This window comes from Myxocyprinus asiaticus, chromosome 2, assembly GCF_019703515.2.
Source record: "Myxocyprinus asiaticus isolate MX2 ecotype Aquarium Trade chromosome 2, UBuf_Myxa_2, whole genome shotgun sequence".
Classification (NCBI taxonomy): domain Eukaryota; kingdom Metazoa; phylum Chordata; class Actinopteri; order Cypriniformes; family Catostomidae; genus Myxocyprinus; species Myxocyprinus asiaticus.
The window spans coordinates 27,244,274-27,262,210 of record NC_059345.1 but is presented as its reverse complement, the minus strand read 5'-3'; the positions used below and the strand labels follow the sequence as shown (position 1 = coordinate 27,262,210).

General features: G+C 37.8%; 2 protein-coding genes across 2 annotated transcripts in view; one reads left to right on the top strand and one right to left on the bottom strand.

Annotated features, from left to right (window-relative positions):
• The window catches only part of LOC127454849 (homeobox protein aristaless-like 4), a 33,483-nt gene extending 28,902 nt beyond the window's left edge, over nt 1-4,581 (top strand). The window contains exon 5 of the mRNA XM_051722314.1: nt 1-4,581. Within this exon, the coding sequence (XP_051578274.1) occupies nt 1-318 (318 nt within the window). The 3' untranslated portion in view covers nt 319-4,581.
• A 1,040-nt stretch (nt 4,582-5,621) lies between these two features.
• ext2 (exostosin glycosyltransferase 2) overlaps nt 5,622-17,937 on the bottom strand; it is a 46,456-nt gene continuing 34,140 nt past the window's right edge. The window contains exons 11-15 of the mRNA XM_051722301.1: nt 15,267-15,433; nt 13,689-13,832; nt 13,263-13,391; nt 9,365-9,447; nt 5,622-6,670 (exon numbers count right to left, since the gene is read on the bottom strand). Of these exons, the coding sequence (XP_051578261.1) occupies nt 6,532-6,670; nt 9,365-9,447; nt 13,263-13,391; nt 13,689-13,832; nt 15,267-15,433 (662 nt within the window). The 3' untranslated portion in view covers nt 5,622-6,531. The remainder of the gene's footprint in view (nt 6,671-9,364; nt 9,448-13,262; nt 13,392-13,688; nt 13,833-15,266; nt 15,434-17,937) is intronic.

Below are 17,937 nucleotides of genomic sequence, written 5' to 3'. Positions count from 1 at the left end.
ATTCAGAACCCTTCCTGGATAGGCAGCAGCAGTGCAGCATCACCAGTGCCAGGCTGTGTCGTACCCTGTGACTCTGTCACTTCTTGCATGCCGCCGCATCCACACGCTGGTAGCGGAGTGTCTGACTTCTTGGGAGTGCCGAGTCCTGGAGGTCACATGGGACAGACACACATGGGCAGCTTGTTTGGGAATCCAGGCATGAGCACTGGTATTAATGGGTACGAATTAAACATGGACCCTGACCGAAAGTCCTCAAGCATTGCAACGCTGCGAATGAAAGCTAAGGAACACAGCGCAGCCATCTCTTGGGCTACATGACTCCCCTCAACATCAGGACATTATCTCTGAACTCCCTCGACAAATAAACAGAGAAGAGAACAAGAGCAAATGTGAACATCAGTTAACCACCAAGGCATGATACAAAGCATGACCTGGGGACAAGGTGTGTGTGGATTGAAAAATATAAGAGAAATAATAAACTATGTGAAATTCATTTAAATTTTGAAGTCGAGAGAGACAATCAGAAATGGGGGAGAATTCAGAGATACTCATAAAATTGAGAACCATCTGGCTTTAAAACAAGAAAGACAAGAAAACAAACTTGACATTTGAATGCATACAAAATTATTTTAAAAATAAATGAAGAAACAAATAAAAACACAAAAAAATTAACCCTGCACTTATCTGCTGAACACTAGAGTCCAGTTTGTAAACATGTAAATGTATCTCATCTATTACCTATCTGGCTTTATTTTCATTCTCCGTATGATCAAAACCTGTTGAATTCTTGTTCTGTCAAATATTCCTTTTCCAAATATGCCATCTCTGCCAAGACAGTTTCAAGGGATGTAGTTTCTGTGAAGAATTTCCCAGGTTTAATTTTTTTTTTTAAACCATATTTTTTTCTTTTACTAATTCCCCATTTAAAAGCTGACTAAATTCTAATCAAAGGATCACTATTCCTTCATCAAAGTTGATCAGTTATTTGAAAGATGGAAAGGCAGAACACTTAAGCATGACTTGGCTGAGAGTGGCACAGCAAGCATAAGGGTGATAAGCAACAAGCATTCAGCAGGAAAAGAGAGAGAGTGATTTAAAGTTGCCATGATTTTCCTCTCCCCTGGCATACCTCCCCTGCAGGTAACTAGTGGTAAAACAGTGACGCTTACTTAGTGTAAGATTTCTATTAATTGCAAAAATGAAGAAAAAAAAAAGTAAGACTTTTGAAGCAATCCCAAAGAATACAATTGATGAAGCAGGACAAGGCCATAAGAGTAACAGTTGATGGATGTAGGGAGATCCAACTTAATTGGATTTGACAGCAGCATGCTCTGAGACACAAATATTGGGGCAAGCATACAAGCTGTCAAATCTCATCACTAAAGGCTAGAACTACTGAGAGTAGAATACACAATAAAAGGTTGGAAAATATTCTAACTTTCTTTAGTTAGAATATTTATGTCCCATCTAAATTTGTTAATGTTATAAAGCAAAATAGCAACTTTACACAAAACACTGCTGCCTTAACTACTTTGCCCTCCTACTCCATGGCTCCACACTCACTGAGCTCTTTATTAGGAACACTATGGTCCTAATAAAGTGCCAGACGTGGTCTTCTGCAATTGTAGCCCATCCGCCTAAAGGTTCGACGTGTTGTGCATTCTGAGATGCTATTCTGCTCACTACAATTGTACAGAGTGGTTATCTGAGTTACCATAGACTTTCCAGCAGCTTGAACCAGTCTGGCCATTCACCTTTGACCTCTCTCATCAACAAGGTGTTACTGTCCGCAGAACTGCCGCTCACTGGATGTTTTTTGTTTTTAGCACCATTCTGAGTAAAATCTAGAGACTGTTTTGCGTGAAAATCCCAGGAGATCAGCAGTTACAGAAATACTCAAACCAGCCCGTCTGGCACCAGCAATCTTGCCATGGTCGAGAGGTCAATTTTTTTCTCCAAACTGATGGTTGATGTGAACATTAACTGAAGCTCCTGACACATATCTGCATGATTGTATGCATTGCACTGCTGCCACACGATTGGCTGATTAGATAACCACATGAATGAAGTAGGTGTACAGGTGTTCCTAATAAAATGCTCAGTTTAAAGGCTACCTTAAGTTTGAGCCATACTTCAATAAAAAAAAATTATTTTGGGCACAAGTCCTCATTGCACCATCTCACCAGCAGACTCAGATTGGGTGAGAGCATTGCAGGGCTTTGCCGTTTAATCACCGTCATTGCCAAGCTCCGAGGTATCAGAAATATAAAATAAGTGTCATTGCAATGTACTTTACATGCTTTCTGCTTTTCCTTAGTCAGATTTAGATAAGGTAAAAACTAAGCTGGTTGAAATCTCCAGCTGAATTTTATATGGTTGGTCCTTTGGAGAAGCCATTTTTCATTTCTAAATGAGAACCACATTTCCTTCTGGTGGGCAGCTTATCAACATGGAATCTAAACTCCCATGACTTGACTCTGTATTGAATGCTCTTTGACAATGACAAAAAACTGAGCTTGCGTTACACTATTTTATAAACAAAATCTCATTGCAAACCTAACGTAATGGATCACATCAATATTTTGACATCAAAAATCACATTACATAAGATGATTGAGTTGATTGGAGATTACCTGCAAACAGATATTGAAGGTCTGGCTAAATCATATGTATGGTGTTGGAGCTTCATGAAGTTTAAGCCATACTTCATTTTTTTTAATGAATTCTTCATTGCATCTTAAGAAGGAGCATGTCATCATGCACCCTAACAAGGGACATTCTGAAAAAGTGACAACAGGTCAATGTTTTTCAATTACTTACATTTCAACACGAATAAAGCTAATCCTTGCTAGTAAAGTAGGGCAGCTCTAGAATGGTTCTTATTTACCAGAGCAAGAGACTAATTTGCAGAACCTGGAGTAGCTCTCCAAGTGCAGAATCATGAGTCTTCACATTCTCCCTTTGGCCTTTAAGAGGTTACTGAGAAGGTGAAGTGACTAGTGTTCTGGTGTTCTCGGAAAGGACAATCCACACAGCTGTGCGCAGGGTAAATGCAAAACAAACATGCCTTGCACATGCTTCCCTTCAGCTGTCATGGCTCCTCTTTCAAAGTCCCATGCTGAAATGGGTCTGGCCCTCTACCATGGCCAAACCATTGGACCTCAGAGACTCCGAGTCCATGCACACCCGTGCTCTCAGGCAGTCTTTTTAATTAACACTAAGACATCTGTGGACAGGGATTCTGTGACAGAACTGATCAGCCTGTGCTTCGTGTTAGCCTATCTTTAACTATGGAGCCAGGAGGGGAGTTGATAAAGTCTAGGTTAACACAACCATAGTTCGAGTTGCATCAGTACACATATACACTCATGCGACCATTAAATGAGCTACTCTGCACATAACTTACAGAACACAAAAGTCATTACATTTGCATTTACCACTGTTGTACTTCATTCAAAGGTAAATAATATATATATATATATATATATATATATATATATATATATATATTAACTAAACATGTAAAAGGGCAACATTTGGACACTGTAGAGATTGTGAGAAAAGATTAGAAGGAAATGTTATTTGTAACAGCAACTTACAGTTGCCTGAGTTACGGAGAAGTCATTCTCTATCCCATCTCTCAAAAAGTATACTACTGAAGTAGTCATTTCTAAGCAGTAGAATAATATAATGCTTTGTTTTGTGTGGTCGCATGTAGTTTTCTTTTAGCTTAATTTGGATTATTTTCTTGCTTAAAAAAAAAAAAAAAAAAAAAAAAAAAAAACTTTTGGAGCTGAGTTTTCTTTTGTAAAATATCTTTATTAGAAATATATTGTTTTATGTGTGACTGACGATTCTTGCATTTGTTGTATGAAAGTTTGGGGATAAAATGTGACAATTGCTTTAAGCTAAATGTATGGCTTTTTGAATAATTATTTACTGTCAAGCTTGTTTATGTTCTATATATATTGTGTGATTTACAACAGTAAGTTATTGCACATAATGGTTAAGTATTACGAGCTGGTAAATTGTTTATTGTCTATGTAGATTTTCAGTTTTCTTCACATCAACCCCCACCCCCCCAAAAAAACCCAGGCCAAACATGAAGTTGTATATTTGTTTAAAATGGAGCTGAACAAATCAAAGCCTGTGTCGTGGACGGCATTGCAACCACAACTCAAACTACTACCCTGATTATGTTCTAAAATGTTTTGCTTATACCCATTTTGAGCGAGTCACTCTCCTCCAGGACATTTTTACAGTAACATACTGCTGGCCTAGCCACATCTGTTGTCAAAGCCTGGTACAAGAGACATCTTACATTTAGAGACATACTACAGACATAAAGTTTCCATTGGCTTGATACTCTGTGCTTTTAAAGTCAATATTTATAAGTATAGCCATTACAGGTGCTGAGTCTTCTAATGTGGATGTTTAATTTTATTTGAAATTGTCTGTTTTTATTTTTGTTTGCTTTGTTTTTATCTAAATCCAGATGAATAAAAAAAGAGAAAATAATTTATCATACTAAACTTTCTTGCATAAATATTAACTCTTTTCATAAGTGGCATACTATGAAGATCCACTGAATAAAGCTTGCACTTTGCAAGACCTAAATTTAGTATGTTTAAAATTATAAGAGACCTTAAGAAGCTTATAATTATGACTCTCTTTAACCACTGATGAGTGTATTATGCAACAAATACTAGAAACAAATGCAAATGAATGGTGGCCAGAACTTTAAAACTCCAAAAAGCACTCCGTGGTTAAATCCATATCTTTAGAAGTGATATGATAGGTATGGGTGAGAAACAGATCAATATTTAAGTCCTTTTTTTACTATAAATCTCCATTTTCACATTCTTCTTTTGTTTGTGGCGATTCGCATTCACATTTTGAAGATATTGATTTAATCACTGGAGTCGTGTGGATTACCTTTATGTGATTTTTTGACCTTCAAAGTTCTGGCCACCATTCACTTGCATTGTATGGACCTACAGAGCTGAAATATTCTTCTAAAAATCTTCCTTTGTGCTCAGCAGAAGTCATACACATCTGGGGTGACAAGAGGGTGAGTACATTTTGAGAATTTTCATTTTTGGATTAACTATACCTTTAAATGTGGGAAGGCAATATTTTGGATCAATCAGACAGTGCCTGATTCAAAATGACGGGTCATCAGCGACAAGAATAAGTCTTTGATGCTTGGCTTAGTGCTCCCACTCAAACACATTTTCATAAGTAGAAAATTAAAAAATTCAGGGATTCCAGTACTCCTATGGCAGTGTCCCCTGGGCTGTATAACACACTTCACATGGCAGGGAGCAGCAGACAATCTGGCTCTCTGTGTGTAAATGGTCATTCAGTGACATTTCCAATACTTGTTGCTAAAACCTCCTTACCAGACTTTCACTTTCTTCATGCAGGAAGAGTCAGTACAGGAATATATTTTTCTTCACAAGTTCACTCCCCATGGAGATTAAATGAATTTATCTCAGACACGCAGGCTCCTGAACTTAAATTACTCAAAGAGCTCAGACATCTGCTTCTGGGACCAGACAAAAGAAACAGCTGAAAAAAAGACAATTCAACCATAATCCAAGTCAACGTACCATTAAATATACAAGTTTTATCCACTGTGTTTATTACACATAACAAATCTTATTGTAAAAAACAAAAAAACAAAAACAAAAAAACACAAAACAACGGGAAAGGAAGAAATATGGGGGAAAAAAGAAATGTGTTGATAACTAAAAAAATAAAAATAAGGATTTAAGTTTGTTTGCAATATCATGGTATATTAAACCCATTGTTCTCAGATGTAAATAGCTCTGCAAATAGTGTCTTTTAGTATCTGCATTAATATGTCAAACCTTTAAGGAGAGACAGAAAATGTGAATTAAATAGAGGAACATTTACATAAAATACTTTCTTTTCCTGCAACACTTAAAAAGTCAGCAAATGAATACAAAAATGAAATGTCCAACTGATATAACTCAAACTGTAGTATTAAAATCACTAACAGTGACTGTGCAAAACAACATCTCATGTACAACTAATGACCCATCCCAATATGTCTAATATTCAGTTCAGTTCATGTTATGCTACAACATGTTCAGTATAATGCATATCCTTGGAAAAAACAACAACAAGAATCTAACTACAGAAGTTAAATTACTGTTGTCAGTGGGGTGTAATATACCTCTATCCTGCCACTTTCCTCACACAGATATGGTATCATCCATAATAGAAATCCATTAGTTGGGTCTTTAGGCTATGATGGACAGACAGATCCAGATTCTGACCTGTCTTCATTCAAAACATACCTTGCTGCATCGTCCAGTTTCAGCAACCATTCTCAAGACTAAAACATGACAATAATTTTTTACAGTACTTAAGATCCCATTACAGCACCACCCAACAGCACTCCTCTTAAGTAATTAAGTCAGATGCAGAGTGAGAAAGAGAAATGCTGGAGGGCCTATAGTCTGGGCTGAGAGACAGAAGTGGTGGGACAAAGCCATGGTAGTGTCACAGACTACCAATGTTGGGAAAACTTTTGAGTTTCTCTGGGAAGTCATCTTTATAGAGGACAGGATCAGCACGATGCTCAACAACCTTTAGGGGCATGGTGCCAAACACTGAGGCAAACTTGTTTATGCACTCAGACCTGAAAAGGAAAAAGAAAGAGGGTGAAAGAGTGAAGGCAAAGCACAATATACATAATACCTCTTTTCGAAGCCATGAATGCAGACTGAAAATATCAGACCTGAAAGAAATAGTTAAAAAATAAAAAATAAAAAGTACAACCATGTCATTCCTAACCTATATGATTTTATGTGGAAAATATTATTAATATAAATATCCATGTCTGTTTTTTTAATACAACTGCATTTGATAATCACTCAAATCAGGGTTAAAAGGATAGTTTACCCAAAAATGAAAATTCTGTCAACTTTTACTCACCCTCATGTTGCTTCATACCTGTATGACTTTTTTTTCATGGAACACAAAAGGGGATATTAGGTAGAATGTTAGTCTCAGTCACTGTTAACTTCCATTGCTTCTTTGTCTATACAATAAAAGTAATTCTATCCAACATCTCCTTTTGTGCTACACTGATTGGATTTGGAACCATATGAAGGTGACAATTTTCCTTATTCGGTGAACTATCCATTTAAAAAAGGAAGCAAAAGTATCATAAAAGTGTGTCAAATTACAAGTCTTCTGAAGCCATACAATAAGTTTGAATGAGACAACCCAGTATGTGTCACTTATTCAGTGAAAATATTGCCATCTGTTGAGCATTATAAGTAAATGAAAGAAATTGCTTTCTTGTCAATACACTGCCATCGTATTGAAAGGACGGTCCAAGATAGTCGGATTTGAAGCGACATAATAGTGAGCAAATTATGACAGAATTTTCATCTTAGGTAGTTCACCCAAAAATAAAACTTCTCTCATCATTTACTCATCCTCATGCCATCCCAGATGTGTATGACTTTCTTTCTTCTGCTAAACACAAATGAAGATTTGTAGAAGAATATTTCAGCTCTGTAGGTCCATACAACGCAAACCACTAGGAGTTCTCCAAAGAGTTCCTAGCAAGGAGTTTTTGCTTAAAACCTATTCACAAAACTGCTAAGAGCAAGTTTTAGTAAGGAAATGTTAAGATAAAGAGTTGACCTCGTTGTTATGGATGACATCACGTTTTATTAGAGCACTCTTTTAAATCGCCCTCAGACAACTATATATATATATATATATATATATATATATATATATATATATATATATATACACATACATACAAACAGTCGACAGATAGATAGGCCCCTCATTTTTAAGGGTCGCTCCTAAATTTCCACGTTATGAGCTACTTTTAGCCTTAAGATTTTTTGTGAATATGAGCCTAGACCTTTTAGGCTCCAAAAATCACAAAGGCAGCATAAAAGTAATCCATAAAACTCCAGTGGTTTAATCCATATCTTCAGAGCCATATGATAGGTGTAGGTGAGAAACAGATTAATATTTAAGTCCTTTTTACTACAAATCTCCACTTTCATTTTCACATTTTGAAAGTGAAAGTGGAGGTTTATGGTAAATAATGACTTAAATATGAATCTGTTTCACACCCACATTTTTGGAGCTTCAAAGGTCTGGCTACCATTCACTTGCATTGTATGGACCTACAGAGCTGAGATATTCTTCTAAAAATCTCTGTGTTCTGCAGAAGAAAGAAAGTCATACACATCTGTGATGGCATGATGGTGAGAAAATTATGAGAATTTTAATTTTTAGGTGAACTATCCCTTTAACATCGGAAGAGCTTTTCACAAATACTGAAAAAGGGCTCTGTTGAAAACGAACATTCTTGAAAAATTAATGTGTAGTAGACAACCAATTGTAATATCGATCCTGTAGATTTAAAACAGGAGGTGATCAAAAGTGGAGAGAACAGGAGTATGTGGAGGCTACCAGGGATCAGAAGTCTTCAGGATTCCTGGCATTCCCTGAGCAGTGCAAGACCCTGTATTTATGACAGGAAATGTATCGAAAAAAGAAACATAACTAAAGGCAGGAACCCCTTCATCAATCTAAACAGTGTGACCCTTAAAGGGTTCAGAAGTCAGTGGAGCCCTTGATTGGCTGCTACCACTCAGTTTTCACTTCCAAGGTCAAACACTCTCTCACAGATAGGTTCGGAGTAAACCAGATCCCTGCTTTAATTTCTCAAACACAGCTTGGAAGTATGAAACTAATAAGACTAATTATGCTTCAGAGGATGAAGGAAATGTTGTAATTTTCAAGGAAAATCAATTCAAGTCTCTCTGATGCAAACTTTGACTAGTTCATACCTTAATTGGAATGAATTAATGATTTGTGGTGACCATCTGACAGAAAGGAGAATCACAGCTCTTTGAGAGTGAACGTTGTTTTCTGGTTCACTGAATTAAAGGTTTTGATCTGAGAGCACAGGAAATAACCCACTGGACTTTGGAAATGCTAAGTGGAGCATTTTCACTCTGACAGGCAATGCAAAGTGTTGGAGAGAAATGATTCTAGTAAAGAAACTTTTGACACACAGGTGCAGACAGACAGATGAATAAAATAACCTTTTTGACTGCATGAATATTGCAGCATGGACTACGGCTTTGCACGCAAGCTTTATTCTGAGATGGACGGAGTGGAGAACTAGGTACTGAGTCTCCCTAGTGGCTCGAGGCATATCTCCTGTGCAGAGGTACAATGAGCCAATTGTTGGTGAACAATGCGTTTCAGATGCAGGAAAAAGCCATGCCAGGGTCAAAATGCTGCCAGAACCCCCTTCACATTACAAAAGGGGATCCCAAGTTGTACGTACCTTTCCACCATGTGTGTCTGGTCCAAAGACAAACCATCGATCGCAGTGCACTCCGGGCACTTGAATTTCTTACGAGGAGTAACCTAGAAAGAGTAAAAAATGCTTTGAGATTCTATTTTTAATTGATATGGTGCAAGATAATCTGTGCTTACCTTTAAGCTGTCACAAAAAAAAAAAAATGTGAAAGAAATTACCTAACCTTTTAACCTCTGTAGCTCCCAATTTAGGTCTCAGAAGTCATAACACACTCCCTCATATTAAAAAACAACAAAATCTGACCACATTGATTTTGCGCTACAATGACTGGGCACTGTGAAGAGTGTATGTGTGAGTGTGTGAGAGTGAGTTTGGGTGGGAGGAGATGGCTCGATGACAGGTCATATAAGTCAGATGTAATGTGAGATCCGTTCGTGCCCGTGGCCAAGCTAAATGACCATATCTGCCGCACTCATTAGAAGAATGATTAACGACCCCTCTGCCCCATCCCTCCTTACTCAACACACACACTTGACTGACACTCTCCACAGTGGGAGCGCAGGGTTGGGGCACTAGGAGGTGTTGGTGATGTGGGGATGTGGAGGAGAGAGGGGAGAAGGTTCACGGCAAGACTGACTGCGAAATGAACATGCCCCGGTGAGCTTAGGAAAACCGAGTGCACAGGAGAGAGGCAGACAGTGACACCCAGATAACAGAGGTTAAGGCCAGGGCTTTACAGGCTGCACAGCACCTGGACAGAGTCACTGCAGACTACCAACTATAGAGGCCAGGGGAAAAGGGCGAGAGCTGATCAGAGACAGAGCACTTGGGCACCCTGTCAGAACAGCCACATTTTTCGAGGAACCGCACATTCCGGAAGCTGTAACACTCTGTAAGCAAACGCTTCTTACAATATGACCAATTTAACAGACCTTAAAGGAGCCATATTCTACACTTTAACATTTATTTTTTTATCCCTGATTTCTACTTATAATGCTAGTTAGGGGTGGGCGATATGACCAAAATCTTATATCACGATATGAGTAATTTTATACCACAATAACAATATATAACACTATATATACTATATAGTGACTATATATATATCACAATGCAACAAAGGAAATAATACATAAAGTTAAAAAAAAAAAATCCAACAAAAATAAACACTTCTTGCAGAAAAAACTTTTTTTGACTGAAAATCTGACCTTGCTTCATTTTGAGGTGGTACAACAGATTGCTTGTATAGCGAGTGATTATCGTCATGTGACACAGATTGCAGATTAAATTTTTCAGCTCTGCCAGCTTTTGTGAACCCACAGCACAGATATCAACCTGTTTTAATAAGCTCCTCTTCATTTTCTTGACCTGTTTTGGAGTCGTCCCATTCTGTGGAGATGTTTTTCTCCATGAGGGTTTTTCCTGGGTCGAAAATGCTTGACTAGCGCGAGTGATCCCACTTGCGAGCTCCAGAGACAGCGCGCACCACACTCATGTGAAACACAAATGCGCATGTCAGATGAGAAGCACATTCAGCGCTTTTGAAAAGCCAATCACAAGATGAATGTCACTGAATTTGCTTGGGCGGCAGCAGAACAATTTTCAATGCCGAAAAAACCCTGTCTATGTTTCTTCAAGTCTCACATGAAGCTCTGCCCACATAGATAAGCCTATGCACACATGGATATTTACATATCACAATATACACGATATGGCAAAATCTCTATTGATTGACACATTATCATCGCCACGATATATATCGTCATATACAGCCATACTGCTAGTCAAGTTTTTTTTCCACCAAAAATAATTTGGTCCTAATTTAGTTTTACATGACCACTTAAAACTCCTGATTGAAGTCCAGTAACAAACATGAGCAAACATGCTAAAATAGGACCTAATTTAATGACATTTGAAATGTCATGATTTGTTACAGTGGCATTTGGGAGGTACTTTGTGGTCCGATTGTTTAGAGCAGAGGTTCCCATCATAGGGTCATGGCACGGAACCACATATGCTTTAATGCTGTCAAAGACATAAAAATGCGCTATTCCAGTTAGACAGCATGCCAGTGTCCTCGCCTAATTTATCATGATATAAGCAAAATCTCAACAAAAACATAAAAAAACTGTCCAAAGACTGTCAAACTGTTGCAAAACTTCATTAAATACCAGCAAAGCATCTGCATAAGGATGAAATGCACCACTTAAATAGCGCACAATTTTATATATGTAAGAAGGGTGGCTTCGAGGAAAAAAGGTTGGGAAACACTGGTATAGAGGGTGTACACAGATTTCTGTCATATGGTCCTTTTCCCTCCAAAGTAGCTCAAAGTAGAACCAAAACAAACTATCAGGCACAGTCATATCATACTCTGAGTTTATCAGGGCTCGACATTAAAGCTTCTCCAGGACAAGTGAATTTTTGAAGGGGCAAGTGAAAAATAATTTTACTCGTCCGACCGGACAAGTAGCCTGATTAAAACGTAAATAATGAAAATATAACTGGCTCTATTTGTGCCTAGGCCTGTATCAATTATTACAAAGTTTATACGTAGTCTTATTTTGCTGTTGAAAATAATCCAGAACGTGTAATTTTGTCATTCGCTAGCGATCTTGCTGCGCGCTGTTTGACTGACAGGCGGCTTATGTGTGTGCGGGCTTTACATGTGCTCCGAGAGATCTCGCGCTAATACGGATACTCGCCTAAACGGTCAAATACACTTCACAATTCCACCAAAAAGTCCAAACGTCGGACTTGTAATTGTTATAACCTAATGAACCTGCTTCTGTCTCTGTGTTGTTAATATTAATCAAACAACCGTAACAAGAAAATGAGAAAACCACTCAATGCTCTTGGCTGGATAACTTTAGTAGCTAAAAAATTATTAATGTATTATAATAATACAGTGAAGACCATTAGCCTATAGTACTGTAGTTATATGCTGCATTCATTGTGAATGTTTACTTGAATGGTTGATACTGCTGTTAAAAAAAGCCCTTTTTTCTTAATTTGTATTTTATTCTAGTGTTTTTAATTTGTTCTATTCATCGCTTTTTTATTGCCATTTTAATACTGACAGTTTACTACTGTTAAATAGGCCATATTACTTGAGAACTTAATTCTTAACAATTTAGTTAGTGTTAGTCTGTTATTTGGTATGGTATTGAAGCTGATATAAAAAATCATCATATTTCACAACAGACTACTGAAATTTTGGCACTGAGACAATGTATATATTGTGTATTGTAGATCTTGCTGCAATACCATGATGTAAAAGTAGATCTCATTACACAGATGTGTGAGCTGTAAATTATGACAATGGAGGCTTTTTTTATTTGACAACCACGCAACATAATTTAAAGGTGCTGTCAGCGATTTTAGCATTCTGAAGCTTTCACGTGACTGGGCCGTTGAATTAGCCAAGCACCCTCATTCCAAAACCCCGTCCTCCAAAGATAATTTTGAGATCAAAACCAAGCAAAAGAGCAGCATTATTTGTTCCTGTGACTGTCAAATTCAACAGTTGCACAATAGCGCCCTCAACTGACAAACATTATGAATCATAGCCTCAATGATCCGCTTCAAATACAACACTACGAGGACAAGCAAAATGATTGACAGATGAAAAGCGTCAATTTTCATGGTCTAGGGACACATTTTTGCTTGCTGTTTACAAAGTCTACAACTGTCACAGAGACTGGTGAGATATCTCAGGACTCTTATTTCATTAATATATTTGAGGGAGTAGGAACATTTTTTGCATATTTTTCCATGAAAAAAATCGATTACAGCACCTTTAAATGTCCTGTTTTTTTTCTCTGGACAAGAAACATTTTTAATTAGACAAGTAAATGGCCAATTTACTTGTCCAAAGGACAAGCACATCACAATGCTTAATTTCGAGCCCTGGTAATGTTACCTTTATTGGGGCTTTGCCAGTGATGTTGGCCACAAGGAAATTCATGGCAATATCCTCACAGTTCATATGAGCATCCACCCAGTTCTTGATATCTCCCGGCATCTTATAAGTGTAAAGATAGTTGAAGTACTGGAAAGAAAGGAAAAAAAAAAAACTTAAGTGAAAACATTCAACCTATAAACATAACCAGCTATGTTTGTGAATTTTATCCCTGTAGAGATGAGTGACTTTCTGGGAGATGAGGAATGAAAATCAGTAAGGGTTTTAAATTACAAGTGAGATAACCTCTGGATCTCTGAAGGGCACCATAGAGGGAGGACATTGAGAAAATGAGCATGCATGCTTGTATTATTTTGGCAGAAAGCAACTGTGGTCTTAAAGTGTGGGAGTTTACGGTCCCTGCCACAGTTCAGCACTCTACTGTACCTTATGGTAGAACGCAGCTCCAGTCAACACCATGGACACTTCATTGGTCCATTCAGATTCATATTTCCACTTGCCCATCTCATGGTCCCATAAGTGGAGCCGCCCAGGATATCCAACCAACCTGTCAGGGAACTCACGCCATACCTACAAACATGCACACAGAAGACATTTGAGAAATAAAAGAAAGCCTGTCACAATCTCCAAGACCATACTGGGTCAGTCAAAAGAACAAATAACTGTTCAACAGTTAGGGTTGTTTTAGATAATACTGCCTTCAAAAGAAGGTAAACCCTGGATATCAGGGTTAATCAATGAACTTTAGATCTAACAGTTTGTTAATCCCAAAGATGACAGACAGACCTAAAGTATGTCTTTCCTGAGTGGCATAAGCAGGTAGTTTTTTTAGCCAGACAGCCATTTCTAAAGCTGTCTTCCATTTCATATAATTATCCATAAATTACACTCTATTCTCTCAATAGTATATAAATGACTGCAGGTGAGCTGAAGGCAAGCCTATAGCTATGAAGAGCATTACTTGTCCTGTCATCATATTTACATATCAAACACCTAAGCAGAAAAGGCCTGAACAAAAATAGAGACTTCATCTGTAAAGAATGCTTTGAGATGCCGAGCAATAAAGGATGGTTCAAGAATACTGTGTGACCCAAAGAGGTACTAGGATCACAATTTTGCTCTATCACCATTGTGCCTGTGAGGAATACAATTAACCCCAGGCTGCTTCAGGGACAGTCTCTGCAAGTAGTGTATTCTAGTCATTTGGGTAAAAAGCATCTACTTTCTGCTTAAAAAAAAAAAAAAAAACATTCTTAGGGGAACAGTGATGTCAAGGTGCCCATCCAGTTTCATAAGCAACTTATTTTACATAGGGGAAACAATGGTGAATTTACAGGTAATGGCTTTCTTAAGTAAATTAATATGTGCATCCAAAATCATAGTAAATGTCAAAAAGAACGTCAAAGGCGTCAGATGTCCCGTAAAAATTCCCAGCTTATTTAAAATTATGCATGCTTTTTGGGCTAATATTACCCACAACCTCTTGCGCTACATTAGAGGACTGGTTTTGGTAAGAGGCTGTGCCACACTTTTTATTTTCCCTTGTGTTTGTGTGAGCAGCTGGGAGCAGAGACATTTCAAAATAAGAGTTCCCGGTGTATTTCGGCTGTGTTTTTATATAACAGTCCCAAGTTAAGTTCTGGCTTTTATTGGGATTTTGGTAGCACAATAAACTGCTTCTGGGATCTTATACATTTTGGACTCTTGTTGCCACAATGTCTGTGCCCATCACAGTAAGGAAAGACAAGGAATTTATTTTAACATTCAATAAATCGGCAAAAACCAATATTTAATTACCTCTAATTTGTTTTGCTTTATTTCTGTCCTGCTAATTATTTTCTATTTCAAATTTTCTTTTTGAGGAGGCACTGCCTCCCTTGCTTCCTTGATTTGACCCAATATCAGCATACTGGCTTACTTCATGCTTACAAGTGTATTATGCCATCATCAGCACAGCATGCAAATTGAGATTCCATCCATGAAATGCTGCACATTATATATTACCTCATATCCAAACTGCAGCTCATCCGAGGTCAACATGATAATGTCATCATCGATGGCCAGCACAGCTTCTGTCTCAATCTCATCAAATGGGAAGAAGCGATTGCTGAGCTTGTTTTCTTTGGTGCGGACCACTTTAAGAGGTACTGCAACTTTGGGCCACAGTGACTCTGTTATAGAGAGAAGTGGAGTTTGAAAACAGTGAGCTAATTATAATAATAATACACTTTCAGTTTCAGTGGCGTGCAGTGCATAAACCCCTTAAACCTTCAAGACTTTCTGTCACTCTGCTAATACAAATAAATTACAGAATCCTTCAAAATTTCCTGTAAAGTGGGACGCAGTAACGTAGAGCTGCAGCGTGATAATTTGACTGGCTGTGACAAAACGCTTACTCCATCAAACAGGAGAAACAATGTGAAGATATTTAAGGAGGTACACAGTTATTTTAAGTTGTTTTTAAAGTTGAATATTATTATATTTTAACGCATTTATTTTTTAAATGCATATACATTTTTTAATTTTCCGCCTCCATTTATGTCACCCCTTCTCTGAATGGTTTGAAGGAGCTGACTGCACACCACTGGTTGGTTTTCTTTTGGAGAAAATGAGAAAACTTTGAGATATGGCAGTAACTGTGGAAAAGAGGGCACGGATGGATAAGCCTAAACACTTCAACGAGTAAAAGCACATGAGTCTGCCTACCAGAGCACAATAGACGAAGCTCTTTATTTTCAGTTGTGTAAGTGCTTGGGAGAGGTTCAGAGCATGCAAAAGACAGCTGGCACACAGAGTGTCACCTAATAAAACTGATGAGAGACTCTACTGGAACTCAAAAACAGAGACCCTCAGACTGGGGAAGAGTCTGCAATTATACTTCTATCCCAAAGCCCAGCTTAGAAACCAGGGAAAATTTAAGGAGATCTGGAATGAGCTCATCTCCGATTGAGTCTCGGTTGGTCCGAAACAGTTCTGCCTACCCTGTTTGTTTCACAAGATCACACAACAAACTATGAAGAAAAAAAGAATAAGTATTTCCTAACTGCCGGAAAGCCTTTGTGGCCCCAGACGAAGGCTGAAAGAAGATCTTTTCATGCAAGAAAATTGATCCTGTCGCCATATCCATGCCTAGGCACAGAGGGTTCAACAAAGACAAAAATAAACACAGACAAGATGAAGTGAGGACAAAGATGAGTAACAGTTCAACACACTAACCCACGTAATCCAGAGCACCACACAGTACACACATTTATATGTCCACACATCATAAATCTCTTGCTACAGTGCCATAAGATCTAACAGAAATCTTGTCTGCAGCAAACAACTTTTCGACCACAATGCCCATAATCACTTCCTCTCACTGTACAGAAAATTAATACGTTTGGGCTGTACTTCATGTACGATCATTTTAAAAGAGCTTTAGCAAATTATATCCCCTGTGATATGACCATATAAAAGCTCTCCCCTGTGTATTTAACCAATTGAGAAACTCCCAAGACACAATCCTTTTGTCAGTGTTTGCCAGCACCTCATTAAATTGACAAACAGTTAAGACATGGGCAGCTACGGTGGCTCAAAATAAACAAACACAATCAGAGTTGGAAAAGGGTGTGGAGGAAATCAATCATCTTCAAGGCTTGAGCCCCAGGTTGACCTGTGAACAGACCTTTTTAGTTCTAATGGGTAACAAAGCTTGAGCCTGGCTTCAGCGACGCCTCTAATCAAAGGAAACAGTGAGCCATTAGTCCACTTCAAAGTATTTCCCTTCATAATGACATTACTAAAATCTATGGAGAGGATGTATTTAATTCCCCATTGCTCTTTTTTTCCATACTCCAAGGACTCCATACACCTAATCGCCTTGTTAAGCAGTATCATTAGAGGCAGAGTCACAATAAATAACTACTAATATCAGCTTAATTAGACACATCTCTAATGGCCATTAACTTGACCACAACTGTAGGATAGGAAGATCCTTAGAGGAATTATCCTTTTGGTTGCATAATAATGTTTAGGGTGGAAGTTTGGTGAAAACACATCATAAATAAGAAAAGCAAATAATATTTCAAGTCAAGCCATATGCCAACTGATGTGCCAAACACTTGGGTTCTAACTCTATATCTGAAGATAAACCAGGTAGTTTTGGCCCCAGACTCAGGCATGTCATGCTTTCAACTCTCCATTCTAAAGGAACAGGATTTTGGCTACTCACTGGCTTATCATTCATCTGTTCCATATCAGGGGTTTAATGTCTTTTCTTAGAGCTGCCCGACTGCATCTCATATTGGTATCACAGAAGTTGTTATAACAAAAAGATGCATTTAGCCAATCACTTTCAAATGAAAAGCTTTTCATTAACCTGAATGCTTGAATTAATATATGGGTTTCCACCTCATTTGACAATGAATTTCCATGACTTCTCCAGTCATTTATGATTACAGGATCATTTTGTAGAATCTGAACTCACAAAAATCAATTTCTCCCAAGAAATTTTTTAGAGTGAAGCATAGCTAGAAAAAATTTATATTTACTATAGAAATTTCCTTTGACTTTTCTATGTGTTAATGAATATCACAGTCCGACTCAAACACAATAGCAGTTAATAGTGACTGAAAGATTAAAAAAGGGCCCAAAAGAATCACAAAAGTAGTCCATGCATCTCATGCGTCATATT